At 46.3% G+C, this 27155-nt stretch overlaps 2 protein-coding genes across 4 annotated transcripts in view; both read right to left on the bottom strand.

Moving 5' to 3' along the window:
- IGDCC4 (immunoglobulin superfamily DCC subclass member 4) overlaps positions 1–27155 on the bottom strand; it is a 142790-nt gene that overhangs the window by 107643 nt on the left and 7992 nt on the right. The window lies entirely within an intron of this gene.
- Positions 679–26326, bottom strand: DPP8 (dipeptidyl peptidase 8). 3 transcript variants are annotated; one of them, XM_081888497.1, is made up of 21 exons: positions 26151–26228; positions 25674–25751; positions 23226–23499; positions 22453–22565; positions 21565–21738; positions 19714–19882; positions 18613–18723; positions 18290–18418; positions 17189–17250; positions 15849–15949; positions 14238–14415; positions 12602–12761; positions 11872–11951; positions 9674–9826; positions 9163–9298; positions 7229–7374; positions 6978–7124; positions 6476–6628; positions 4640–4782; positions 2491–2602; positions 679–1062 (listed from the first exon to the last, which is right to left on the bottom strand). In XM_081888497.1, exons 2-21 carry the CDS (start codon positions 25710–25712, stop codon positions 937–939), a joined length of 2706 nt encoding a protein of 901 aa, XP_081744623.1. In that variant the 5' UTR covers positions 25713–25751; positions 26151–26228; the 3' UTR covers positions 679–936. The 3 variants fall into 3 exon arrangements, with proteins under 3 accessions (XP_081744623.1, XP_081744624.1, XP_081744625.1); XM_081888498.1 differs by lacking the exon at positions 25674–25751 and having other exon boundaries at positions 26151–26326; XM_081888499.1 differs by lacking the exon at positions 25674–25751 and having other exon boundaries at positions 26147–26306.

The following is a 27155-nucleotide window of genomic DNA, read 5'->3' as shown; positions in this document are numbered from 1 at the left end:
TTACAGACGCTTCAGGTAACAGACGCTTCAGGTTACAGACTCCGCTAACCCAGAAATAAGTTCTTAACCTGAGGTACCACTGTACAGCTTCTCCTACCAAATGGGTTTCTTCCTCAAAGGCCAACAAAGCTCTCAACTGACCATCCCATCATTAGCCACCCATAAAAGTGTTCATACAGTGGTACCTCGGGTTAAGTACTTAATTCATTCCGGAGGTCCGTTCTTAAACCTGAAACTGTTCTTACCCTGAAGCACCACTTTAGCTAATGGGGCCTCCAGCTGCCGCCTCGCCGCCGGAGCACAATTTCTGTTTTCATCCTGAAGCAAAGTTCTTAACCCGAGGTACTATTTCTGGGTTAGCGGAGTCTGTAATCTGAAGCGTGTGTAACCTGAAGCGTATGTAACCCGAGGTACCACTGTATTACGTGGACAGAACAGCCAAAGCTACTGTATTTTAAAGAGCAAAGAAACTGGGGAGGAATAGGGAAAGAGCCAAAGGAACCCAAATAGTAATAATAACTGTGCAAATGCAGCACTTGACAAGAAGAGTTCAGTTGCTGCTCATTCTAGAATCATTCTAGTTTGCCTACCCATGGGTATAAAGTTTTGGGTAAGCCCACTTACTCTGGAGTGCGTGAACCACCCTTAAAAGAGAAAAAAAACCTCTGGACTGCCAAGTAGCACAGATGTTGACTTTATTTACATTTAAAAGTATTCATTTGCTGTACAGCGTCGTCTCCTTGTATGGCACCGGGTTGACTTTTTTAAAAAAATAAGGAGAAATAAAACAAAGCAAGGCCGAGGACGTGTCGACTGATCTGTGTGGGAAGCAGGCACCAACAACATGACGCCCCTTTCCGAGGCGTTTGGTTAAGCAGCTGTATTTGTCTGTGCTGAGAGTTCCTGGAAGGGTGGGAGGGAGGGAGGGGGGTGTCATCAGTGCTCTGCCTTCAGCACGGCCATGTGTGAACCCAGATTCTCCTGGAGATAATACAGGAGGTGCAGTTCATAGTGTTCTCCAGACTCAGGGACCCTGATACTGTGCCTCTCTTGTGGATAGATCTAAAGAAAGGGGGGGAAAGGAGTCAATTTTCCTTCTTTCCTGAGGTATTCACATAATCTGCTGCTTCAGACGTCTTGTAAGGCCTTTATCTTTTTGCCCAGGAAGAAGCAGGAATCCTCAAACTTTGCCGGGGGGCACATTTGGAAATTGCCCTTGGCACCTCAAAGCAACTATTTCAAGAGAAGAAAAACTGGCAAGGCTCACAATTAGCACTGGTTAAAAAACAACAACTACTAAACTAAATATAGCCAAGGGAATTAAACCAAAAGACACATTTTGGGTGAACTGGCATCGTTTTCTTACATACAGTGCTAAAGAGGAAAATCCTTTTCCACAATATTCCTTTTTTTGTTTTGTTACTGTGATTGCATGTGGTAACTGTAACTACCACACAACTAAAAACAGAACAACTTAAGAGATCTAAGCAATGATGTAATGTAACCTCACGTATTCAGAAAGTCCAGAAGGGTAAGCTTTGTTCTAACGCTATGGTTGCTGTTTTGTAATTTAAGAAAATAAAGTTGTTGGGGTTTTTTTGCAATACTCAGAATCATAACAAAACAAGCAAAACACCTACACACCCCGCAAAAACCCAATAAAGCACAGACAACAAGAAGTAGTCACACACACCCCACAACCAGCCTCAATTGTTTTGATAAAAATTAAAAAAAAACTAGGAGGGACAGGAGCGGTTGGTGGGCAGCAGAAACGAAGGTTAAGAGCAGGGGGTCAGCAAACTTTTTCAGCAGGGGGCCGTTCCACAGCCCCTCAGACCTTGAGGGGGGCCAGACTGTATTTTTTTTGGAGGGGGAATGATGCAAGAGCACCATGAGCCCCGGTGGCTGCTTACCTGTGTCTTGCGAGTGGCAGGGGCTGGCGGAGGGACGATGAGCGGCGCTCGAAAGGGCTCCGGAGAGGGACTGCTTAAAATGGCAGCTGCTCGAGTGGTGCTGCTGGCACCAACAAAGCCCAGCCCCCTTCCTCCTCTAGGCAGGGCGGGGAGAAGCCAGGAGGAGGGAGGGAGGAGCCACCGCTGCCAAGGGAGGAAGAGGGGAAGAACGTGCGTGCTGGCGATCCACACGGCAATTCCCAGACCATCCGCAGGCTGGATCCAAAAGGCAATTGGGCCTGATCTGGCCCGTGGGCCTTAGTTTGTCTACCCATGGTTAAGAGGTTCAGAGAAGGCTAGGATATGAAGCCTAGCTTGTTCTGAAGGTACTAACCACGGTTTCTCAGTTGGGACAAAACGGTAAACTATAGTTAATGGAAAACTCCCTGGTTTGTTTGCTATACTGTGAAGGGAAAAGCAAAGGAGATGTGTACATGACCAAAAGGCATGTTCGTATTTGGCTGTGGCTGATGGGAGTTGTAGTCCAAAATGGGTGGGAGGGCACCAGGTTGGTGAAGGCTGCCCTAGAGCATCTTACCTGTAGATCATAAGGCTTCGCAGCCCGGACCAGAAAACTAAGCAAAATGCTGGTATGTGCAAAATGAACATTTTCATCAAGGAATCCATGCAACAGTAACAACCGGTTGGGTCTGAAAGGACGAGGGGAGAAACAGTAAGCAAAGCTTCAGATCGTTTGAATTAGAATTTCTTCGAATCCTGGTATCGTCTGAAGATACCTATGTAGTTGATACCGGAAGGGGAGCGTGAAATAACAGACCCCCAGGGTTGGAATTTCCCCCACTGCTTTATTTTTCCCACAGCCCATTTTAATTATTCAGAAATACAGAGATTCATAAAACCAATTAGTAACAAAATGCACAAACGCAAGTCATACTGGGCAACTGAAACCTGGATCTGAAAATCAGAGTGGCAATTATTTTTTCAGTTGACTATCCCTAGGAAGTGACACAGAAAGACCTTTAGGCCTGCTAAATGGGTTATGTTAACTTTTTCCAGTGTTTTTTTGTTCAACCCTCCAGTTAAAATCTAAATAATGGAAGTGAAGCTTTAAGCGGACCTGTTTGAGATTCCTTTTTAAAAAAATAAATAAAGTGTGGTTTTTTTAGAGTTTATAAAGAGAAATACGAAACAATCACAAATATCCTTTTTGTCCAACATTATTCTAAGTAAACTAAAAACATGACAAAAAGAGAGAGATAAGAAGAAGAGATAGAAAAGAACTTTCAAGAGGAAATAGAAAACATGCAATTCAGAGATTAAAGAACTTCCCATTCTTAGTCTGTCCACTATACATAAACAATAATCACTTCATCCATGTTTAGGATTCCAACAAAATAATTTGCAGACAAAGTTTTGAATTAGCTAGGTAATCTAAACCATGCGAATATCACAATCCTATCAATGGCTGCTTATAAGTCGTATTAAGTTCAATGGAACTTACTCCCAGGGAAATACATATAGGAGGAATAGGGAACTTGTGGCCTTCCAGTTGCTGCACCCCAACTCCCAATGGCTCCTGCAGCCAGCATGACCAATGGTCAGGGATGTTGGGGAACCGCAACAACTATAGGACCACAGGCCAGCCACCCCCAGCACAGATCACAGCTGAAATGCACTTAAACTGATTTTCCCCTTGTAATAAAACGATTTAACTACTTTCGGATATTGGACTAACGGTTCCCATATCTACAGAATATGCCTGTTCTAGTTTATTTATATACCACTCACTTTTTGGCGCAAATGCCAAGAATAAAATATGGGGTAAACCTCTGTGAAGCAAATCAAAACCACTGTGTGAAATCAGATCTCTCATTGATTTAGGACAGCAGAAATGTGTTCTAAGTTTTCTGGAAAACCCTCATCGCTGATCCCAAGGCTCCAAAACAATACAGTGGTACCTTGGTTACATACGCTTCAGGTTACATACGCTTCAGGTTACACACTCCGCTAACCCAGAAATAGTGCTTCAGGTTAAGAACTTTGCTTCAGGATAAGAACAGAAATCAGGCTGCGGCGGAGCGGCGGCAGCAGCAGGCCCCATTAGTTAAAGTGGTGCTTCAGGTTAAGAACAGTTTCAGGTTAAGAACGGACCTCCAGAACGAATTACGTACTTAACCCGAGGTACCACTGTACACTTCCTCCAGCCTCCCATCTCTCCATTCACCGTCCCGGAAGATTTAAACACAGAATTTAAACCCCAGGCCAATAAGAAAAGGTGGGAACGGATGGCAGAATACCAGCCTAAGTTGGAAGAAGCAGACGGTGTATGTGTCTGTATGGAGGATCTGACAAGGCCACTCTAGGATAGAAGACACAATCTTCCCTCTCAAGCCCTGTTAACAACAACTGTGGCTGATCTACAGCCAGCCACTAGGGTGATATGTCTAATTAATGCACTTAATTAGCACTGGGGCTAATTGCGTGATTTGAGGCAGGGGGGAGGTCCGCCTGCAATTTCTTGAGGCAAAAGTTAATACTTTAATGACAACAAGGCTAGAAAAGCAGATTACTCGTAATGGGCCGTGATTATGTAAATGCCCATTCAAGTTTATTAAGTGGTTCTTTACTACCACGCAACCGTTTAAGCATTTAATTAGGCAAGAAACAGCAGCGTTAGGTCGGAATTTAGCACAGTTGGGGGTGAGGGGGGGCAGGAACACACTTACTCTGAAGGAAACTTATCCGCTTGCATAGCCACAGAGCCGAGGTAATAGCCCTGTTCATTATTATCTGGGTGACCCATGTAGCGCTCGGTGTACCCTGTATCGTAGAAGAGCCACAGGGTGACTGGGGCACCAGCAATGGCGACCTATGGGTAAGAAGACGGTCAGCATTGTGTTATTCTCATTAATGAATTTATTTCATAAAATGTACAAATATAACGTTGGATTGTTGGGGGGGGGCGAATATGAAAGCAGTCTGCAAAAAGAATGAAACAATGAAATTAACAGTAAAAAGAAAAAGCTGAAAACCCCAATGGAAGCTTTTGTGCAACGTGACTTTTTCTTTTTTTAATATAATTTTTATTAATTTTTCTGTTTTACAATTTCAAATAGACATTTTACATCCTTAAGATATCAATGACTTCCCTTCTTCTCTTTCCATGGTTCATTTGACATACCGTATATCCCTGCATATTTTACAAAAAGTATGCCAATCGGTTTTCCGTTATTGCATCCATCAAAACTTGCTGAATTTATCTCAATGTTACCAGCATTTTCAGCTGTACACGATTATTTTCCATATATTCAATAAACGATTTCTAATCTTCTCTAAACTTTATGTTCTTCTTGTTCTCTTATTCTACATGTTAAGTCTGCGAGTTGTGCATATTCTGTCAACTTAAGCTGCCAATCTTCTTTGGTTGGGAACTCACTTGTTTTCCATTTTGGGGCTAACAAAACACGGGCTGCAGTTGCTGCATACATAAATAACCTTTTCTGTAATGTGACCTTCCTCCCTTGACATATAGCTTATGCCTCCCTTCCACAATTGATGCCACTGATGGCAGCTGTCTGTGTGTGAATTTGTGGCCACACGGAAATCAAATTGACTTTTATCAGAAAAAATAAACCCTGGATATGACTTGACTCTTTAAAAAGGGGGGGAGGGAGGTGCCACCACTCTGAAGGCCCTATTGCAGGGGTCAGCAAAATTTTTCAGCAGGGGGCCGGTCCACTGTCCCTCAAACCTTGTGGGGGGCCAGACTATCTTGGGGTATGTGTGGAAATGAACGAATTCCTATGCCCCACAAATAACCCAGAGATGCATTTTAAATAAAAGCACACATTCTACTCATGTAAAAACACGCTGATTCCCTGACTGTCTGCAGGCTGGATATAGAAGGTGATTGGGCTGGATCCGACTCCCAGGCCTTACTTTGCCTACCCATGCCCTACTGCGATATTGTACAGAATGGACCAGCTGATGAGATGGTATCTGTTGGAGACGATGGGCTGGGTATATAAAAGACCACCTTTCAAGTTATCCAGTTCCAAGTTTTATGCAACTTTATATAGTGGTACAAATACCTTTTGGTCACTGTGGGCAGAGATGACCAGCTTTTTAATTTTATGAGGCAGGCACTCGTCTTCTCCTGACTGGGGGCTGAAAGTGAATTTTTCCATACAAACTTGACCCCTTGCAAATGAGATTATTTGGGGGAAGGACCATAGGTCAAGAAGGGTTGATCACCTGCAGAGGGTTCCAGGTTCAACCCCTGGCAGCATCTCCAGGTAGGGCTGGGAAAGATTCCCTGCATGAAACCCTGGAGAGCTGCTGCCAGTCAGTGTTGACAATACTGAGCTAGATGGACCAACGGATCTGGCTCAGCATAAAGCATCTTCTTATGTGTTATATTTACAGATGGCACAATCAATCCTAACAAGACTTGCACTGTCAAATGAACAGGACATCTTGCAAAAGCTGGAAATGGAAACACGCAACACACACACACACACACACACACACAGAGCCGGCTGTCTTGTTGCACATTATCCTACCTTGAAGATCTCTGGCTTCTGCAACAAGGCCATCAGGGAGAGGTATCCCCCGTAGGACCAGCCATGAATGCCAACCCGGTCCAAGTCGATGAATTCGTATCGGGAGGCCAAGTACTGCAAACCTTCCACTTGGTCACTTATTTCAATTTGTCCCTGTTGGAAGAAGCCAACCCCCACCCCCAAAAAATAATATTAGGCTTGGAAAAATAATGGCATCATGGACAATGGGGAGGGGGAAGTGTCATCATGCACAGGGAAGGGTTAACCTTACACTCCCTAGCTGTTTCCCCCCCCCCCAAAAGAAAAATCAGAATTAGGCTTGGGGGGGAAAGCCTTCTATGACCTCCAACGCAATGCTTTTTCTGAACCTAAATGCAACTGGGAAAGGAGGGATGAGGCCTCTAAGGCGGAATTCTATGAGATTATCTCATCTCTTAATAAAAACGCAAGGTCGCAGCACGCAGACCTGAGTCAGGACCTCTGTACCCATTGAGCAACTTACCATCTTATACTTAAAGGCACCTTCGAACTTCAGACCGCGGTGGCAAGATCCCCTGTTGTCAATCACCACCACAACATAACCAAGGGACGCTAGGGTGTTCAGGCGGAAGTATTTGACCCCTTTAAACCGGTTGTTCACAAGTTGCACCTGGAAGGAAGCGCAGATTAAACTTCTACACTGCACACACAGGGGCTGATTAAAAACAACATTTTTTTAATTAACAGCTTCCAAGAACAATGTTATCAACTGACCTGGGGGCCGCCATATATGAAGAGTACTGTGGGGTACTTCTTCCCGAGTTGTAGATTGTGGGGCTTGTAGATCATCCCATAAAGCAAAAACCCTGAGGAGCTCTCGAAAGAGAAGATCTCGGGCGGAACGTAATCTGGGAGAGGCCCTGCAAGGATGCAAGCACAGCTGTCGTTTGCGTTCAGCATGGCAGAGCGGAGTTGGCCATTGTATCCTAACGCTGAACATCCACAGGTTCCCAAACCCTTCAGTCCAACCCATCTCAATAACCACAAGCCTCAAATTTAAAGCAAGACGTATTTAGAAACAGCTTCAGATGGGTGTGGATGTCCCTACTGGCATCCGGGATGTCACAAGTACAAGCCAATAGGTGCTTTACCTGAAACGGTTATAATAATAAGCAGTCTTGAGTGCTGTACAGTCGTACCTTGGAAACCCAAGTACTGCTTCTGATTGGCTGTGAGAAGCTCCTGCAGCCAATCGGAAGCCGTGTCGGACGTTCGGCTTCCAAAGAACGTTCACAAACCAGAACAGTCACTTCCAGCTTTGCGGTGTTTGGGAGCCAAAACGTTTGACTTGCAAGGCATTCAGGATCCATGGTATGACTGTATTTCCCATGAGAAAGCCTAGAAGAAGGTTTCTGCCCTCTGCTACAAAACTGTACTGCTATCTGTTGCTTCCTTTATCTTTCTTTAAAATAATATTTTGTTTGTTTGTTTGTTTGTTTGTTTGTTTGTTTGTTTGTTCCCCGCCCATCTGGCTGGTTTCCCCAGCCACTCTGGGCGGCTTCCAACAAAGATTAAAAATACATCAAATGGTCGCACATTAAAAACTTCCATGAACAGGGCTGCCTTCAGATGTTTTCTAAATGTCAGGTAGTTGTTTATCTCTTAGACATCTGATGGGAGGGAATTCCACAGGGCGGGTGCCACTACCGAGAAGGCCCTCTGCCTGGTTCCCTGTAGCTTTGCTTCTCGCAGTGAGGGAACCGCCAGAAGGCCCTTGGCAGTGGACCTCAGCATCCAGGCAGAATGATGGGGGTGGAGACGCTTCTTCAGGTGTACTGGGCCAAGGCCGTTTAGGTTTAAGTCTGTACACCCCTGCATAAAATCAGATTCTGACTGCACAACCACAATCCTTACACCAGAAGAGTTTGGATTTGATATCCCGCTTTATCATTACCCGAAGGAGTCTCAAAGCGGCTAACATTCTCCTTTCCCTTCCTCCCCCACAACAAACACTCTGTGAGGTGAGTGGGGCTGAGAGACTTCAGAGAAGTGTGACTGGCCCAAGGTCACCCAGCAGCTGCATGTGGAGGAGCGGAGACGCGAACCCGATTCCCCAGATTACGACTCTACTGCTCTTAACCACTACACCACATTGGTTCTCACCAGGAAAGGGGGAACCCCAGTCACATGGGCCAGAAGGGGCCCTCCAAGCCTCACAGCCCTCAGGAGCCTCCCAAAGCCACTCTCCTCTCTCCAGAAAACCAGTCCTGCATGGCACCCTCCTCAAATGCTTTTGCCTGGCCTGGAATGAGGAGGGGTGTATGTGTGTGTGGGGGCCTTCTCGGTAGTGGCACCCTCTGACTCTGGCTTGGGCTGCCAGACACAGGCCATAGTCGCATCTGTTGCTCTGCACACCAGGGCTATGTGGCCCACTGAAGGCTGCCCATGAGGGAATATGGCCATTGAGGTGGAAAAGGTTCCCCATCTCCACCTCACAAGAGGCCCACCAGTTTTCAAGTGGCTTCCTCACATGAGGAAGTACTGCAAAATTCCTTTAGGATGCTTTGTAAGCTTTGGTTCACACATGAAACGAACCGACAAATAAAGGAAGAGTTGTCACAGAGGATGCATGAGGGCAAGGATGAAACAAGGCTCAGGGACAGGTGTCTTTTCACCTTCTTAAAAGCCTGGCACCGTATCTGAAATACCTGCGGAATCTAAAATGGTAGCCCAGAATTCCTTGGACCTGTTGGAAATGTCATCTTCGAGGCCGGTCAGCTTGTAGAGAGACACCTCGTGCGGGTTCCTCTGGTTGCTGAATTTACAAATCACCATGTCGCAGTTCTAGAGGGCAGGAGGAGAAATAAGTGACCACCTCTGAAAACCAGGCAATTGGGCCTACCAGGCAATTTCCCTCAAGGTTTATGCTGCCGTCACACGGCGTTTTATACCATTTCCCTGTTAGTTTCCATTTTATATTTGAGCTTCCACCCAATGTAAAGGCCATCTCCAGAAATGTTGTGGTATCTCATAAACGTTTGGTACTTGTGCCTGTATTAATTGGTTCCAGAAATAATCAGTTTGCAAACCAATTAACCCATAAAATTGCAGGAGTAAAGTGATGAAATTCGGGGTTCTGCATCAGCACACAGTTCCTTCCTGCTATCTTCATGTGGGAACTCAGCACAGAACAAAACCACAGCGAAGGAGGTGAAATACCTGACTGACGCAGCAGGCGTAGGAGAAACCAGCTTCTGTCAGCCGCTTGATCTCCCCGGGGTTCTCGTAGTTAACAACATACAAGTGATGTTCCAAGGGGGAATCCTTTGTACCTTCAAAATATACCAGTTTTTTAGCTTCATCCACCCGGATCTGATAAAAAAAACAAACACACACACAAAAAAAACACACAGAAGTGACCCAAGTTTGTACCATCAACAATTCCCAGGTTGGATTTAGTTCTAAGTTCATTTCAACTGCCAATGTGGAAAGCTAATTTAAAACCCATGTATACCTAAAGGAAGAAGTTACACCCCACTGCAGCCTCCTGGCTCAGGAAAAAAGCTCTCAGGTGAATCTTGATGCTGGCCAGAGCATGAAGCGGTAGGACAGACTATACCACTCACTGCAGGGCACATACCCCTTCCGACTGCAAATCCCTGCAAACTGAAGACTAGCACATCAGGAACAAGGGTTCTATCTCAGCACAAACTATGCCAACTATGTTGGATTTCAACTAGCGGGGAGCATTCAAAAGATGTATACCCCTCCCTGGATGAATATTGAGACCCGTGTTGCCAACTTTCTTTTTTTAAAGAGGCTTCTAGCATCTGCAGAACCTGAGATATGAAGGAAAACACACAAACGCTATTCTCGTTTTTTGTTTTTGTGGGAAATTAGCCTACTTCCCTCCCTTTCGATGTCTTGTTTCGATGTCTGGTCCAAAGGGACCAGAAAGATCCCTTTGGACACCAATGCCCCTGCTCAGGGGAGGAGTGGGAATTCCGAGAGCTGCAATGCCTGTTTTCCCTCCATTACACAACTTCAATTGCATGATTATTTGGATTTCTGTGGGCATGTCCCTAACAGGTCGTGAAAACAGGGGCTGTGTACAGATTCCCGAGTCTGTGGTGGGGTTGCATAACCCCTGTGGCTGCTTCTTCATGTCAAGTTACTCTGTAGGGGCCACAGATCCATGGAACCAAGCTGCAAGGTGGCGTTTCGCAGGTAGGAACGCCGCTCTCTTGTTTGTTACTGGAGAGATCTGCCCTGCAGCTAACTCGGAGGAGGGCTTTTAGTGTGGCTGCCCCTGTTCTGTGTACAGTGGTACCTCGGGTTACATACGTTTCAGGTTACAGACTCCACTAACCCAGAAATAGTATCTCGGGTTAAGAACTTTGCTTCAGGATGAGAACAGAAATCATGCTCTGGCGGCATGGCGGCAGCACGAGGCCCCATTAGCTAAAGTAGTGCTTCAGGTTAAAAACAGTTTCAGGTTAAGAATGGACTTCCAAAATGAATTGAGTACTTAACCTGAGGTACCACTATAATAGCTGCCAAGTCAAGATACGACAGGCACCAATTTTCTGCAGTTTCTGGAAACAACTGAAGACATTTCTCTGACGACAAGCCTTCCTAACCAGACAAATTGGTCGCTGCCATCGGTGTCCACATTACATTGCGGTTCAAAAAACACAAAACAACCCCCCCCCCAATCACATACTGTTTTTAGTTGTTTTTGTTATCTTTTCTACACTGTTAGGTTTTCTACATCTTATGTAAGATATGTATGCAGAACATGATCAATAAATGACAACGGCAAGAATGAACCTAAACGATAATTCCACACAAATCCCTGACTGCATTGTCTGTTCTGTTTCTCACTATGTGGGCACTGAGGTTGCATTTAAGTTCCCCCCCTTGATCAGACTAGCTTGATGCTCAACCCATGTTTAGGTAAAGGTAAAGGTAAAGGTACCCCTGACCATTAGGTCCAGTCGTGACTGACTCTGGGGTTGTGGCACTCATCTCGCTTTACTGGCCGAGGGAGCCGGCGTACAGCTTCCAGGTCATGTGGTCAGCATGACTAAGCCACTTCTGGTGAACCAGAGCAGCGCACGGAAACACCTTTTACCTTCCCGCCGGAGTGGTACCTATTTATCTACTTGTACTTTGACGTGATTTCGAACTGCTAGGTTGGCAGGAGCAGGGACCGAGCAACAGGAGCTCACCCCGTCGCAGGGATTCGAACCACCAACTTTCTGATCGGCAAGTTCTAGGCTCTGTGGTTTAACCCACAGCGCCACCCGCGTCCCCCCCAACCCATGTTTCAGGTCATGCTTTTGGGAGAGGTCAAGCACATACTTAAAATTCCCGAATGCATTTGCCAGATTAAAAATAAAATTGAAGGGTCTTACGTTGGACCCGTGTCGGCCAAGAACTTCCCATTCCCCACTGGTAATTGGCACCTCTTCTTTGATGGGACACAGGAAATCACCTGCAAAAACCAAGATCAAAATTATCAGAATGCCTGCGCGGTGGCAGGGGCTGATAGGAGCTGTAGTCCAACAGCAGGCAAAGGCTGCTTATGGGGCTGCTACAAGACCCTCTCCTGGGCTGTCACCCCACACACTTCTGAGGGCGACGGAACAACCCAGCGGGCCCCCTCTGCTGATCTTGACATGCAAGAAGGCTGGTAAGGAATCACAGAATTGCAGAGTTGGCAGGGACTCCAAGATTCCTCTAATCTGGGCTTTACAAGCCGAAGTTTGGATCCTTGCCTGCCCAGCACAAGGCAAGCCAGTCAGTTTCGGCTGTCAAGTTCTCCAGGCTAGATTACAGAGAGAAAATGAAAATTGTTGCTTCGTTTGCACACTGTATTCCACAAACATTGGGTACCTGTCTAGACAAAGCATCTTTAGAATCATAAGGACTAGCAGTTTAATTTTTTTATTTTAAAGTGGGGCGCAAGCTGACTTTCGGAAGTGCAGGATGCTTACAGCCCCAATCCAAGCCTAACGGGTGACTGCAATGCTGGGATGCCAGCCTGAAAGAAACCTCCTAAGAAATTGAATCCCCTCAACCACCTGCTGCAGTTTATTCTATTTCATTTGAACTTAGGAGCAAAAAATGGCCAAAGCTGGTTACTTGGAGCAGGGAGTCCTCCACTCGAGCGCTTGTACCGGCTCTCCTTTAAAACGGTTGTGATTCTGTACAGGTGGCGGAATCCTGTTTTGCACTCGGAGGCAAAGAGGAACTCTATCTCATCCTCATTGGTTTGGGGGAAAACATGGAAGATATCGTGGACCTGTTGGAACACAGGAGGGTTGGAAGTTGAACCGAAGGATGGCGATTGGGCCCGTTCGCACGCAACTGTAAACTGAGGTTTAATATTATGCGGACAAGCCTAGTCAATGCAGAACAAAGCATTTGCCTCCTGCACCCCTTTCTTTCTTCTTCCAGCACAGTCATAGCAGTCTTTTTTCACTTTTAAGGAATGCCAGCTTTGTCTGCTTTATGTTTGAACCAGGAATCTTGGTAAATAAATAAATAAATAAATAAATAAATAAATTTTTATTCATACCCCACCCCTCCCGGTTCAAAAAACCGGGCTCAGGACGGCTAACAACAAATTTAAAACACTTAATTGATGCAACAAAAAACAGCCTAAAATACAGTATAAAATGTGAATAACAATAAATTCAGAATTCAAAAATCAAAAATCAATTTAGGGGGGGGGAAATCCATCCAATAAAGATTAGATGATCACCAGGGCTAGCTGGCTAAATTAGTCCTATTTGGGCCAGCGAGGAAACCAGGTGAGAATTAGCTTAACACAAGATCTGTTTAGTTAAGGTTTGGAGGTGGCTTGCTGTGAGACTTATCTGTTTGTTTTAAACCAGGATCCCCAGTACAAGCAATTAAAGCTAAGCTGGGATTCTTTAAAACTGAAACTAAGCTCTGTCAAAGTCTTCCTCCTGGACACTCAAAGTCTTCCTCCTGGACACAAAGCGTTAAGGCTGGCCAGTGCAGTGCAATGGAGCACAGTTTAGTGTTACCTGAAAATATGGTCACTAGCAAAATCAGCGTACCCTGAACAACTCAGTCCTTCTCTCTCCATCACCTTTGAGGTGCCTTCCTTCCAAATTTCCCCTGCCTATCCAGTCATTTCTTACCGATGACACAATCAGCACCTACCATCCCCTGGAGCCTGTGTGAGCTATTTCCTGTAGGGCAGGCAAACTGACCACGCACTTTCATTTAGAAGCTGCAATAGTTGTTGAGATTCTGTAGCTGACACTTTCCCTCCACGCAGTTATAATGTTGTCAATAAACTATGACATCACACTAGGGCGTGGCTGAAGAACCTCAGACCCAGGGACTGAACGTGGCCCTTCAGGACTCTCTATCCGGCCCTGAGGACTTCCTGTAGGATCCGCCCCTTCACTAGGCTACGCCCCTCATCAGCCCAGCTTGTACCTGCCTTGAATGTTTCCTTGGATTGTGGATAGAAAATTGCTTGCCTGGATAGAAAATCACATGATTAAGTGGGGCAGAGGCGAAGCCTCTGACGTGGGTGTGGCCTGAACTTAAGTCTGTTGCACAAAGGCAAGAGCCACACCTGTTGCTCTGCCCACTTTTGCCTCTTGCTCCACCCACCACTAGCATGCGGCCCCTGGACTGTCACCCAGGTGGCTAAATGTGGCTCTTGGTCTAAAAAGCCTCCCAGCTCCTGGTCTAGGAGCTGCTAGCAGGACTTCGCTCAACGGTTTAACATTCTTACATTTATCCAGATGTCTGTTGTTTCCTCGTAAACAATCAGCGGCGTGACAGAGTCGGGCACTGCGTCGATCAGCTTCTGCCTCTCCATGGCGTCCTCTTCCACAGGGATAAATAAAGCGGGGGGAAGGAGCACAATTTGAAGCCGCGTTTGAGAGCGATCAAGCAAGATGGCCCAAGCACTGTGGACGGAAGGGGGAGAGCTTCGGAACATGGCAAGAGCTATGGCTGAGCACTGCAGTAGACACCCCAGCTCCCACAACCCCAGCTGGAGAGATCCGAACCCAAGTCCCTGTGGATGCCAGTGGGGCTTGCTTCCACGTTTCCGAGCACAGTCCCAAGTGTTGGTGCTGAGCTTTAAAGCCCTAAACGGCCTCAGCCCAGTATACCTGAAGGAGCATTTCCATCTCCATCTTTCAGCCCAGACACTGAGGTCCAGCGCTGAGGGCCTTCTGGCAGTTTCCTCACTGTGAGAAGCCAAGTTACAGGGAACCAGGCAGAGGGCCTTCTCGGTACTGGAAGGCCCTCTCATCAGATGTCCAGAAGATAAAGAACTACACAACTTTTAAAAGACATCTGAAGGTAACCCTGTATCAGGAAGATTTTAATGTTTGATGTTTTATCGCTTTTTTATTGTTACTAATATTCTGTTGGGAGCCAGGAAACCCAGCCAGATGGGCGGGATATAATCATCATCATCATTATCCAGGGAAGAGATTTGGACACTGAGCTCAACGAAAAACAGCTATGGACTATGCAAGGGCCATTTGGAACAAATGAAGAAAGCTGATTTCATATTATATCAATCACAAATATGTTGTATTATAAATGTTATTGTTATTTATTTTGCAATGCCCCTCAATCAGGTCTCAAAAGCAATATAGCAAACTGCTTAGAAGCATGTTAATGGAAAGGAATCAAAGCATCGCAAGAGGTTTTGAAATTTTGAGAGGTTGGATAATTACAATGGAGTGGTCTCAGGGTGCACATTTTTATTTAATATTATTAGTAATTATTATTATTATTATTATTATTATTAAATAAATAATGTATTTTAAATATTATTATTATTGAAATAAATAAAAAGTAAAAAAAGAAGCATATGTTGGCACTAAGTCGTATGTACCGTAATAAAAAATAACATTGATTTATTTATTTCATAGAATCAAAGCATTGTAGAGTTGGAAGGTACCCCGATGGTCATCTAGTCCAGTCCCCTGCAATGCAGGAATCACAACTAAAGCATCAATGATAGGTGGCCATCCAACCTCTGCTTAAGAACCTCCAAGGGTTTATTATATCTGTTGACCACCTTCTTTCCTCCAAGGAGATCAAGGTGGCATACATGGTTCTCCACTCCCCATTTTATCTTCATAACAACCCTGCAAGGTAGGTTAAGCTGAGAGAAAATAACTGGCCCAAGGTCACAGTGAGCTTCACGGCCAAGCAGGGATTCGAACCCTGGGATCCCACATCCTGGGCTGATCCTCTAACCATTACGCCACACCCAATAATAACAAAGCCCTCCAACACAAGGAGTTTGCCTCCTGCTCAGAACAGTCCAGTTCCAGCCAAGAGCTGCTGGAGAAATGCAGGAAACCATAAAAACACGCACTATTTCCCCTCTCGGGTCCATCCTGCTCGAGTGATATACTCCACGCCTTCAAACAAGATCTCGAAGGGCTGGACGAGTTCCTTGTCAACCACATCGGAAATCTGCCAAGAGAGGTGAGGGTGAGGGAAGTACCATTCAAAAAAGCTCTCCCAAAGTGTGCTCTCGGACTGCTTTTAAGAGGTCTTAAAAAAAATTTAAAAAATTGTTTTCTCCATTGTTGTTTGCTACCCTCCAGGCTCCTCTGGGAGGATGGGTGGCATACGCATTTAATACATAAAATAAAAATATAAGCTACTAATTTCATTAATTACTGTGATTGTAATTCATTAATGCATGGTTTGCACATTAATGGACTTGTTTCAGGTAATATGCATCTTAATTAAATTAACCCCAAAATAAAAGGTAAAGGACCCCTGGACAGTTACATCCAGTCAAAGGCCACTATGGGGTTGTGACGCTCATCTCGCTTTCAGGCCGAGGGAGCTGGCGTTTGTCCACAGACAGCTTTCTGGGTCATGTGGCCAGCATGACTACACCGCTTCTGGCGCAATGGAACACCGGGACGGAAGCAAGCCAGAGCACACGGAAACGCAGTTTACCTTCCCGCTGCAGCGGTACCTATTTATCTACTTGCACTGGTGTGTTTTCGAACTGCTAGGTTGGCAGGAGCTGGGACAGAGCAACGGGAGCTCACTCCGTCATGGGGATTCGAACTGCCGACCTTCTGATCGGCAAGCCCAAGAGGCTCAGTGGTTTAGACCACAATGCCACCTGTGTCCCCGCAATACATAGGCATTAATCCTACCAATTCACAATGATCATTTATTTATTCATTCATTTATTCATTTTGCTGCACTGATATCCCCCTCCTCCAGGAGCACAAGGGGGCATACAGTGTTTGCCCCCTTCTCAATTAGTCCCAACAACCCTGGGAGACAGGATGGGCTGAGAGGCTCAAGGTCTGCTTCATGGCTGAGTGAGAATTTGAACCCTGGTTTCCCCCAGCTCCTTAGTCCGACACTCTAACCAGAACACCACACTAGTTTTAAAAGATTTTAAAATGGCTATAATGCAAACCATGTGAAATATACCTCCCGTTTTCCAGTGCAAGAATCCAAACCTTCCCCCCCCCCCGCCCGCTGCCATTTGGGCATGTGGCCCCCAGAGGATTTGAAACAAGCCAATGTGGCCCTCGGAACGGGAATGGCTAGCCACCCTTGTCTGAAGGGGTGCCTCATGTTTCTTGCCCCATTTGCTTTCCAGCAGTTGTCCCATTTGCCACCAGGCTAGACAAGTCACCAAACTGATTCAAATGAGGCGAAACAGAACATCAGACTTACTCTGCCCTCAGCATTGATGGTTATTTCAGACAGCTTGAAAGTTACTTTGGGGTTAGCGGTACCTAAAAAAGAAAAGACAGCAGTCAATGGTCACTAAGGAATGGCAGAATTATTTCAGGGCAGTGTCCTGGGCATTTCAGGGCATTTTCTGCTGCTGCCCCTACACATGGAAATGGCTTTTCAATTATTTGCTTCTAACACCTTGTAAAGATGCATCTTTTTGCACAAGCTTTCCTTATTCTATAAGGTTGGATCCTGTAACATTGATAATTTTGTATGGCTCCCCCCCCCCCCCGTTTTTTACTATATTGTTTGAGAGTTTCATGTTGATCTGACCACTCAGAACGTTTTAAAATCTTGAAGTGATTTGGAAATACAGTGGTACCTCAGGTTACATACGCTTCAGGTTACATATGCTTCAGGTTACAGACTCTGCTAGCCCAGAAATAGTGCTTCAGGTTAAGAACTTTGCTTCAGGATGAGAACAGAAATCGTGCTCTGGCGGCGCGGCGGCAGCAGGAGGTACCATTAGCTAAAGTGGTGCTTCAGGTTAAGAACAGTTTCAGGTTAAGTACGGACCCCCGGAACAAATTAAGTACTTAACCTGAGGTACCACAGTTGTACCTCGGGATGCGAATGGGATTTGTTCTGGAGCCCCGTTCGCATCCTGAACAGAACGTAAGACGTGACTACGCATCTGCACGTGTCGCATTTCACCACATGCGTGTGACGTCATTTTGACCGTCTGCGCATGCGTGAGCGGCGAAACCTGGAAGTAACGCGCTCCGTTACTTCTGGGTCGCCGCGGAGCGCATCCCAAAAATACTTATTCTGAAGCCTATTTATCCCAAGGTATGACTGTACTTTTTAAGTGAAATAGTAATCCAGGAGTGAACCCAATGCTAGTCCTACTCAGAGTAGGCCTGTTGAAATTAACGGACGTTGCTAACACAGACCCATAAACGTGAGCGGGTCTAGCACTTTGTTGGATATACTGTAACCCAAAGCAAATAAATTTCACACTGAAATGGAAAGGAACTCCTGGTGGCTTTCACTAGAATTAAACCGCCCCCATTTGAGCCATAGCACAATCTATCTCACCGGTTTTGGGGTACCGAAAGGAATCTGTCCTCCTTGTCTCCAACATGGGGGATGTGACATGAATTATCTCCACCTCCGACTCGTCATTCTCTTCATACAGAATTCTAAGGATTTTGCCTCCACCTACAGCTACCAGAAAGATGGATGCAAAATGAATTTCCATTGGAACAAATGCAAGGTTCTGCACTGGCAGGTATAACCAGCTGCACAAATATAAGATGTGGGACATCTGGCATGTGAAAAGGATCTAGGGGTCTTAGGAGACCATGAGTCAACAGTGCTATGCAGCAGTGAAAAGAGTTAATGCTAATCTGCATACTTACTCATCTCTGAATCGGGACACCACCAGTAGCCAGAGTATCTGTCAAACTCTTCCTGTAGCACAAAGGTAGCAACCCCAGCAGACTTGGGGTCCTCTTCAATGTTGGCAAATTCTATGCAGGCAATGCCAAGAAACATTATTTTTCAGAGAGAAGAATGCCCATGGAAAGCTTGAAGCATGCATTGTGACTCATAAAATGTCCATTATTGTAGCTGGAATGGCAAGGACTCCACCCCACAGGGGGGATGGAGAACCCCTCTGGCTCTCTGGACCAGGCCCTTAAGACAGTCAGCTTTGCGGGCCAGATATGATGAGTGGACCTATCAAAATTCATTGGATAACTTTGCAAGTCTCCACCATCCTGCTTTAAACTTCTAATGTCGGAGGTTTAAAAGGGGACTGCAGAGGCTCAAGCAGGAGCAAGGGGAGTTGTCTTAACATTCTTTGCAAAAGCACTCTTTGAAACAGCCGACCTCCTTCTCCTTTAAGCACCTGACTGACAGAGTGGGTTGACAGAAAAGCCCCCCGCCAACTGCCCGACTGCACCTATATTTAAAAGAGCAGGAGCGGTTGCTTCAAAGGGTGCTTTGGGAAAGGATTTGCGCTTTGCAAAAGCACTCTTTGAAGCAACTCTGCTTCTCTTTTAAGAGAGTGGGATGGCGGCAGCCAAATTTAATTTGTCTACCACTGGATTAAAACACGTCAACATATGCATGCATGGACTGGCTTGCCTAAATAAACATGTTTCAAGCAGACACTGAAAGAAGTTCAGCAAAGGAATCTTCCTGAAGTCAACAAGCTGGGGATTCCAAAGTGTAGGTGCCACTACACTAAAAGATCCATTTCTTACAACTGCAGAAGTAGTATTATGTGGCACCTGTAACAGTGCCAGTTCTGCAAACTGAAGTGGGCACAATCTCTACAGACCCCATTGCAGAGACAGATGGCCCTCCTACTCTGTTGGGGCATCCTTGCCCGTGAGGAATGCGTCACCCAGTCGGCTCACGTGTAACTCCCAAGCCACTTGTGCCTCCTCACACTGCCCCACTCGTGCTGCCCTCGACTTTCTTCTGCTTTTGTCCCATGCTAAAGGTAACCATACCTTTGTGTACAAATGTCAACCTCCGTTCTTCTTTGGTTGCTAGATTGGAGATCCAGATGTCGTTGCTATGGATAAAAGCAATCCAGTTTGGATCTGCTGGGCAGAGCTTGGGATCCATCCGTATGTTTGGACAGCTCGTCTCTACCAAATTGGGCTGCAAGGGTTGTTTCTGCAAAAAAATGACCGCGGGAGAGAAAGACACTGGAGAACAGCCCTTTTGAACTAGTGAATCCTTCCCATGGGGCTCAAGGAATTTTTGCAGAAAGTGTCTGGGATGCGGTGAGAGTCAGCGAGAGTGAATCGCCTTACGGACTTTATTAGCTTAGGGAAAATGGAGAGTAAAAGGAGGGGCATCAAATGGACCGGGAGATGTTTCTCACCTTCTCTCGCAATATTATTTCATTATTCATTTATTTCAAATGCGTATAACTCGCCCTTCCTTCACCAAAAGAGGCCACAATAAGAAAATCACACAATAAGAAAATCACACAAATAAGCCATGCTGCAGACAGCAATTAAAAGCAGCATTTGTTCATTTAGAATAGTGCGTGCTACTTTCAAATAAAGAATATTAGAAGTCAATGGGTCATCCAATGAAGTAGAGGCACAACCTCTTCTAGGAGTGAATCCCACACCATGCACAGTGTGAAGAATTCCTTCCTTTTGACAGTCAAGAATCTTCTGATACTCAGCTTCATTGGATGGTCTAGAGTTCCAGTGCTATGAGAGAGGAGACTGAAGGAAAACTCCTCCAGAAGATCTCAGTTGGTGGGGAGGATCAGCACCACATGGCTAATTGTCCCCCATGTTACAGAGGCCCGACTGGCCTCCACTAGCAGTCAGACACCTCTGGTTACACATTGTGGAACACACTTCCACCAAGAATGTGGCAAGCACCTAAGAGCCTCAGAAGAGCCTGCAGGATCAGGCCAAAGGGAGCCCCTCTAGCCCATTATCCTGTTCTCACATTGGCCAGCCAGGTGCCTCCACGTGAAACCTCCAAGTAGGTAAAGGTAAAGGACCCCTGGATGGTTAAGTCCAGTCAAAGGCGACTCATCTCGCTTTCAGGCCAAGGGAGCCGGCATTTGTCCACAGACAGCTTTCTGGGTCAAGTGGCCAGCAGGACTAAACCGCTTCTGGTGCAACAGAACACTGTGACGAGTGCCAGAGTGCACAGAAATGCCGTTTAGCTTCCTGCTGCAGAGGTACCTATTTATCTACTCGAGCTGGTATACTTTCAAGCTGCTAGGTTGGCAGGAGTTGGGACAGAGCAATGGGAGCTCACCTCAATTGCGCAGACTTGAACTGCCAACCTTCCGATCGGCAACCCCAAGAGGCTCAGTGGTTTAGACCACAGCGCCACCTGCTCCCACTCTCCAAGCAGGACCTGAGCACAAGAGCACTCCCTCCTGCTGTTTCCAGCAACTGTCACACACACTTTCGATTTTCAGTTGTCTCTTAGAGACCTTTTTCAATGTAGATAGGCCTATGTAACTGTCTACATTTTTTGATCATTTTGATGACATTTCCCCCCTTTAGTTTTCATGGTGTTTTGCATTTTATAGCATATTGCATTGTATCTTTTATTGTGGGGTTTATGTTTCAGCTATTTTATTTTTTGTTGTCCCCCACCATGCTATACTGTATGAATTGACAACATATACACATGCTTAAATAAATAAATAAATATCAACCCCGGAAGTTTGGACGACTAGCAAATACTTGTAACCCGCTTCCAGCACTGAGGTCAGGCTGCACTTTCCCTTTAGCCTCCTCCCTCCAGAGGGCACTGTACCTAAAACCCAGGGCACAGAGCAGTTCACAAAAGTCTAGCTTGCCGTCTTTTATTACCGTGAACCCGTGGGGACCTCCATCTTTCACGTGGTAAATCCCACTTCCGGCTTGGAACAGGAAGGTGCCACTTTCTTGGTGATAATCGTAAGAGGCGATACCAACCGTCCCGATCCGCTTCCTTTCCCGCAGCAGCTCCTCCTCCCGAGAGTACATCCCATAATCAAGGCTGGCCTGACCGGGAGAAAGCAAGAGGGAGAAAACTACAATCCACAGCCTGTGTTTTCTTTTTTTGTTAGGGTGTTTTTTCACTGCCACTGAGGGTTTTTGTTTGGTTTTTTTACATTGTCAAAGAAAATCCAAAGTGTCATTTAGTTTCACTTTAGGGTTTCTACTTTGTAGATTAAAATATATATATATTAAGCAGATTAAATATAGATTAAATATCTTGATATTCAGCTAAATCAAGAGCAGACCCACCGAAATCAATGGAAGTCCCAACAATTTCTGTGGGTTTACTCTTGAGGACGAGTAACAGTGGACATTTCCCATAATGAACAAACACTTGCTGAATTGTGCCCAAAGACCTCTGCAATGCCTTTTTCCTTAAGAAAACTCCAGCAACCAGGCTGAGGCAATCTACATTAAATGCTTTTTAGGCAAATGGAAGAAGGATCTGTCTCAACAAAGGGCAGTTCACCAAATGCATACAAGCAAAAAATATTAGAAATGGAAAATGCTTTGAATTTTTAATTGGCAACGAGTGTAGCTAGGCAGAAGGAGAGCTGGAACAAACATCAGAGCTGCTAAGATTCCCTTTGCTAATGGGTTTTCATCTTTGACAGCTGCCAGTCTCTCAAACAGGGCGTGTCATTACCTGGAAGACTGTCCACTGGAAAAGGAGAAAGGGAGGGGATGAAATGTGTAAGATTCAGGCTAGTCACCTACGTGAAAAAGATCCAAGAGGGGCTTCCAGCTGAGCAAAAGAATCGCAGCCTTGTTTATGTTTTTGGGAACTTCAGAATAGAAAAGCGTATTTTCTCTGTTCTCACCGGACATTGCTGAGTATTAAAAAACAAAACACAGTTTGCAATTTATTTATTTTTGCATTAGCAGAATACCAAGCAGATAAGAAAGAGAGAAGCCAAATCCTGTTGGGAGACTTTAAAACCCAAAACTACCATGATTTCTAGAATACACCCTTTTCGATGCAGTTCTATTTTTATTTTCATTTTCAGACAGTATTATTTTAAACAACTCACTATTCAGCTAATAAAGTTAATAACAAGTAGCTGATTCGGCTTGTAACCAATTCAATTTAAACAAATCTGCACATTTCCCCAAATCTTAAGGAAATAAGAATATAACATGAGCCTTCCTGGCTTAAACTGAGTATGAATCTTCACATGGCATTATTTCCACCACCCTGATAACTGGTATTTAGACAGACAGGCTTGGTTTGAACTAAACCATGGCTCACTGCTCTGTGAACCCAACATAGGTGGCCAGGAGGACGTCTGATGAGTTTATTCTCACTTTTAAGGGTTACAGATGCCAGCTTTATAACCCATGGTTTAAAGCTGGGTTGCTTGGAAACTAACCATGGTTTGTTGCAAACCAGGATCCCTGGTTCATACACATTGCTTAGCTGAGATTCTTTGAAAGCAACACTAAACACAGTGGAAATCCTCCATGCTGCGTGGGAAGCTGTCAAAACTTACCCAGGTAATAGACCCTGTCCGAGTGGGGGCTCTCTGCATCCGTCCTCTTCACAAAGGTGAAGTCGTGGGGCGCCTTGGCCATCAGGCAGCCATGGTCCTTCCTGGTGTCATTCAGCAGCTTCTTCAGGTGGCTCCATGAATACCTCTCCACGTAGTACGGTTCCAGCTTGGCCTTCTCCCCAGGCGCCACATTCTCCCTGTGCTCAGCCGTTTCAAAGATTTCGAGCCCTGGCTGCTCAGTCTCCATTGCAGCTGCCATATTGCATGTTGATTCCTAGAAGGGAAAACCCCACAAAACCTCTTTGAGCTGCAGCAACCTCTCCCCAGCAGACAGGCCAGAGCACCACTAGATGGACTGGAGAGGTTCTCCGATGTTTCAGGAAGGGAGACTTTCCAAGTCTACCTGGAGATGCTGGCGACTGAACCTGAGACCTCACCTCAAAAAAGGGGTATTGGGAACCAAAACGATCAAGGAGGTAGAGAGAGATTCCCTTATGTTGCAGCGCTTGGGACCTTTAGGTTTCGAGGAAAGGAGAGTTGACAGGTGACATGATAGTTTATTAAAATAAAACATGTGTGGCAAGGAGAAAACGGATAGAGAAAAGTTTTTCTCCACCTCTCGTGACTCTGGAATTCATGGCTATCCAATGAAGGTGAATGTTGGACACATAAAATACAGTGATACCTCGGGTTAAGTACTTGATTCGTTCTGGAGGTCCGTACTTAACCTGAAACTGTTCTTAACTTGAAGCACTACTTTAGCTAATGGGGCCTCCTGCTGCCGCCGCACCGCCGGAGCACAATTTCTGTTCTCATCCTGAAGCAAAGTTCTTAACCTGAAGCACTGTTTCTGGGTTAGCCAAGTCTGTAACCTGAAGCGTATGTAACCCAAGATACCACTGTAAAGTCCTTGCTCCCACAGGTAAACTATGGAACTTGCTCAGTGATGGCTACCAACTAGGATGGCCTTCAAAAAGGATTGGGCAAATTCATGGAGGAGACGGCTATCAAAGCCTGCTAGCTATGCTCTGCTTGCATGTTTGGAGGCAGCAATGCTCCTGAATGCCACTTGCAGGAAACGGCAGGAGGGGAGAGGGCTCTTGGGCTCCTGTCCTGCTTGAAGGCTTCCCACAGGCACCTGGTGAGCTCATTGGCCAGCGAGATCCTCTTATGTACTTCTGCAGCTGACTTTCCAGCCCTACCTGCAGAGCAGGGCAACTAAGATGATCAAAGGTCTGGAAACCAAGACTTGTGAGGAACAGCTGAGGGAGTTGGGTCTGTTTAGCCTGGGAAAGAGAAGATATGGTGGCCATCTTCAACTATCTCAAGAGCTGTCACATGGAAAATGGAGCTAGCTTGCTTTCTCCTGCTCTGGAAAGTAGGACACTAATGGATTCTAATGGCAATAAAGGAGATTCCGACAAAACATCAGGAAAAACTTTCTAACACTAAGAGCTGTTAGAGTCAGACAGTGAAACAGACTCTCTCAGAAGGCGGTGGACTCTCCTTCCTTGGAAGTTTTTAAGCAGAGGATGGATGCATTATCAAGCTGAGATTCCTGCATTGCAGGGGGTTGGACTAGATGACCCTCAGGGTCCCTTCTGATTCTATGATCCTGTGATCGTTTGCTCTGCCACTGAGCTACAGTTCTTCCTCAGCCTTGGAATCTGCTTTTTGCTGATGCCCCATCTATACTGCACATTTAAAGCTGTATCACACTACTTTGAATAACCCCAAAGAATTCTGGGAGCTGTAGTTTGTTAAGGGTACCAAGTTTTAGTGAGAGATCCCTTCCCCCGTCCCCGAGCTACAATTTCTCTGTCAATCATTTGACAGAGTTTGACTGTCAATCATTCTTCCCAGGGAACTGTGGGGGTTGTAGCTCTGGAAGGCAATAGAGGTCATGCCGTGACTGTGTAAAGCTTTAAATGTTTTTGTGCACATAGGGCCTGAATGGGACCAAGAGTCAATCTGGTTCCTTTGACATTGTTTACACAATTCTCAGGGGTTATTTCCATGTTATTTTCCAGCCCCACCTGGGGATGCTGGAAATTGAGCCTGGAAACTTCTACATACCAAGCAGATGCTCCACCATCGAGCTACAGCCCTTCCCCTCAAATGAGATTTCTGGTCTCATGTCCTGAACATAAGGAAATAGGGAGCCGACATATACCAACCACTGGTCCATCTTGCTCAGCATCAGGGCAGCAGTTTCTCAGGCTTTCTGGATCCCTCCCAACCCCACCTCCAGATGCCTGTGATTGAATCCGGGACCTTCTGCATACCAAGCAGGTGCTCTTGCCACAGAACCACCAGCCCTTCCCCCTAACAAAAACTGACTGATGCCTTATAGGGCGTCAGATCGTTGGTCTGCCTAGCTCAGCGCTGCCTACACTGACTGGCAGCACATCTGCCGGGTTTCAGGCCGGAAATCTCCCCCAGCCCTACCTGCAAATGTGGCGGGGTTGAACCTGGGACCTTCTGCATGCCAAGCAGGTGTTCTGCTCCTGAGCTTCCGCCTTTCCCCTGCCGGGAGGTGGGTAAGAAAAACACACGATCACCTCTACTCCTGGGTGGCCAGTGCCCCCGCTGCCCACCCTCTCTCCCCCTTTCTCTGGCCACGGAGGGCAGAGGCGGAGGGGCGTCGTTGCTCTCTGTGCCAGAAGGGCTGGTGGGGGAGAGGAGAGATCTCTGTGTACCGGAGGTGGGGGGCGCGCAAATGACCCGCTGGCCTGGCCGGCGAGGGGCGCGCAGGGCGCAACCTACTCCAGCCTTGCGCAGGGCGCGGCGCCCTCTCTTGGGGGATCCTGCTGCGTCCGAATGGGGGGTGGGGTGGGGTGTCAGGCCTGCTGCTCTTCCCCGTCTCCCCGGGGTGGGGTGTTGCTTGTGTGTGTTGTGCGGGGGGGGGGGTCCGTCCTTACTCACTCCCGGGGGCGGCGCGTCCCTGGCCGGTTCCTCCTCGTCTTCCTCCTCCTCCTCCTCCTCCTCCTCCTCCTCTTGCTGCTGCTTTGCTGATGTTGCAGCGGCGCTTCCGCTTCCTCGTCTGCCTCCGGCGGCAGGAGCGGCGCCCCACGCCCTGCCGGAGCCCGCGCGCTCCTCACACCGCCCCCGCCGGGCACGGAGGAAGCCCCGGAGCCCACGAGAGAGAGCCAGGGACCCGCGCACGGGTGCGCAATCCGGGCGCAGCGCAGCCGCGAACGCTGCGGCCCACCGCTCCGGAGAGGGGAGGAAGGCGAGCCCCACAGACCCAGAGCCAAGCGGCAGCAGAGAGGGGGGGGGGTTTATTTCTTATTTCTGTGCACCTCCACACCGTTAACTGAAGAGCAGGATAAAACTCCTTTCATCTGCTTTTATTTTGCATTTTGCATACAGGGCGCGCATGTTATCTTATTTCAATCATAAAATTTATACACCGCTTGATTGCAAACACACACACACGCACGCACACCCTCAAAGGCCAGATGACAGCAAAAACCGCAAAGATTTTAGAGGGGACACTTTGAATAAGATCTATTATTTTATTATTAATGCAAACCTCCAAAATGTATTTTGTATACATTAAGTTTTTACCTCTTATCTTCAGCACATTTTATTTTATTGCTATGGCTAGTGGCTGATGCAAAGAAAAGATTCTTCTGAGCTGAGCTGATCACCTCAAAGCTGTTTACAAAAAAGAAATAAAATTATCCATAAGGAATTGTTGTTGTTTTATATGCCACCCATCTGACTGGGTTGCCTCAGCCACTCTGGGCAGCTTACAACAAAAATATTAAAACACACAGTAAAACATCAACCATTAAAAGCTTTCCTGAACAGGGCTGCCTTCAGATGTCTTCCAAAAGTCAAGTCGTTGTTTATATGTGTTACATAGATGGGAGTGCATTCCACAGGGCAGGAGCCACTACCAAGAAGGCCCTCTGGCTGGTTCCC

Source organism: Podarcis melisellensis (assembly GCF_964234715.1).
Source record: "Podarcis melisellensis genome assembly, chromosome: 14".
In the NCBI taxonomy this organism is placed as follows: Eukaryota; Metazoa; Chordata; class Lepidosauria; order Squamata; family Lacertidae; genus Podarcis; species Podarcis melisellensis.
The sequence above is the reverse complement of the archived record's forward strand: the minus strand, read 5'-3'. Positions and strand labels throughout refer to the sequence as shown.

Excerpts from the sequence above, each read along its gene's own strand:
- DPP8 (XM_081888497.1), bottom strand. The coding sequence starts at position 25,712 with ATGCAGAAGGTCCCAGGTTCAACCCCGCCACATTTGCAG. Across the intron at positions 21,739-22,452 it reads CCCTCTTGGATCTTTTTCAC|GCCAGCCTTGATTATGGGAT; the intron begins GTAGGTGACTAG and ends TCTCCCGGTCAG. Across the intron at positions 11,952-12,601 it reads TGGAGGACTCCCTGCTCCAA|GTGATTTCCTGTGTCCCATC; the intron begins GTAACCAGCTTT and ends TGGTTTTTGCAG.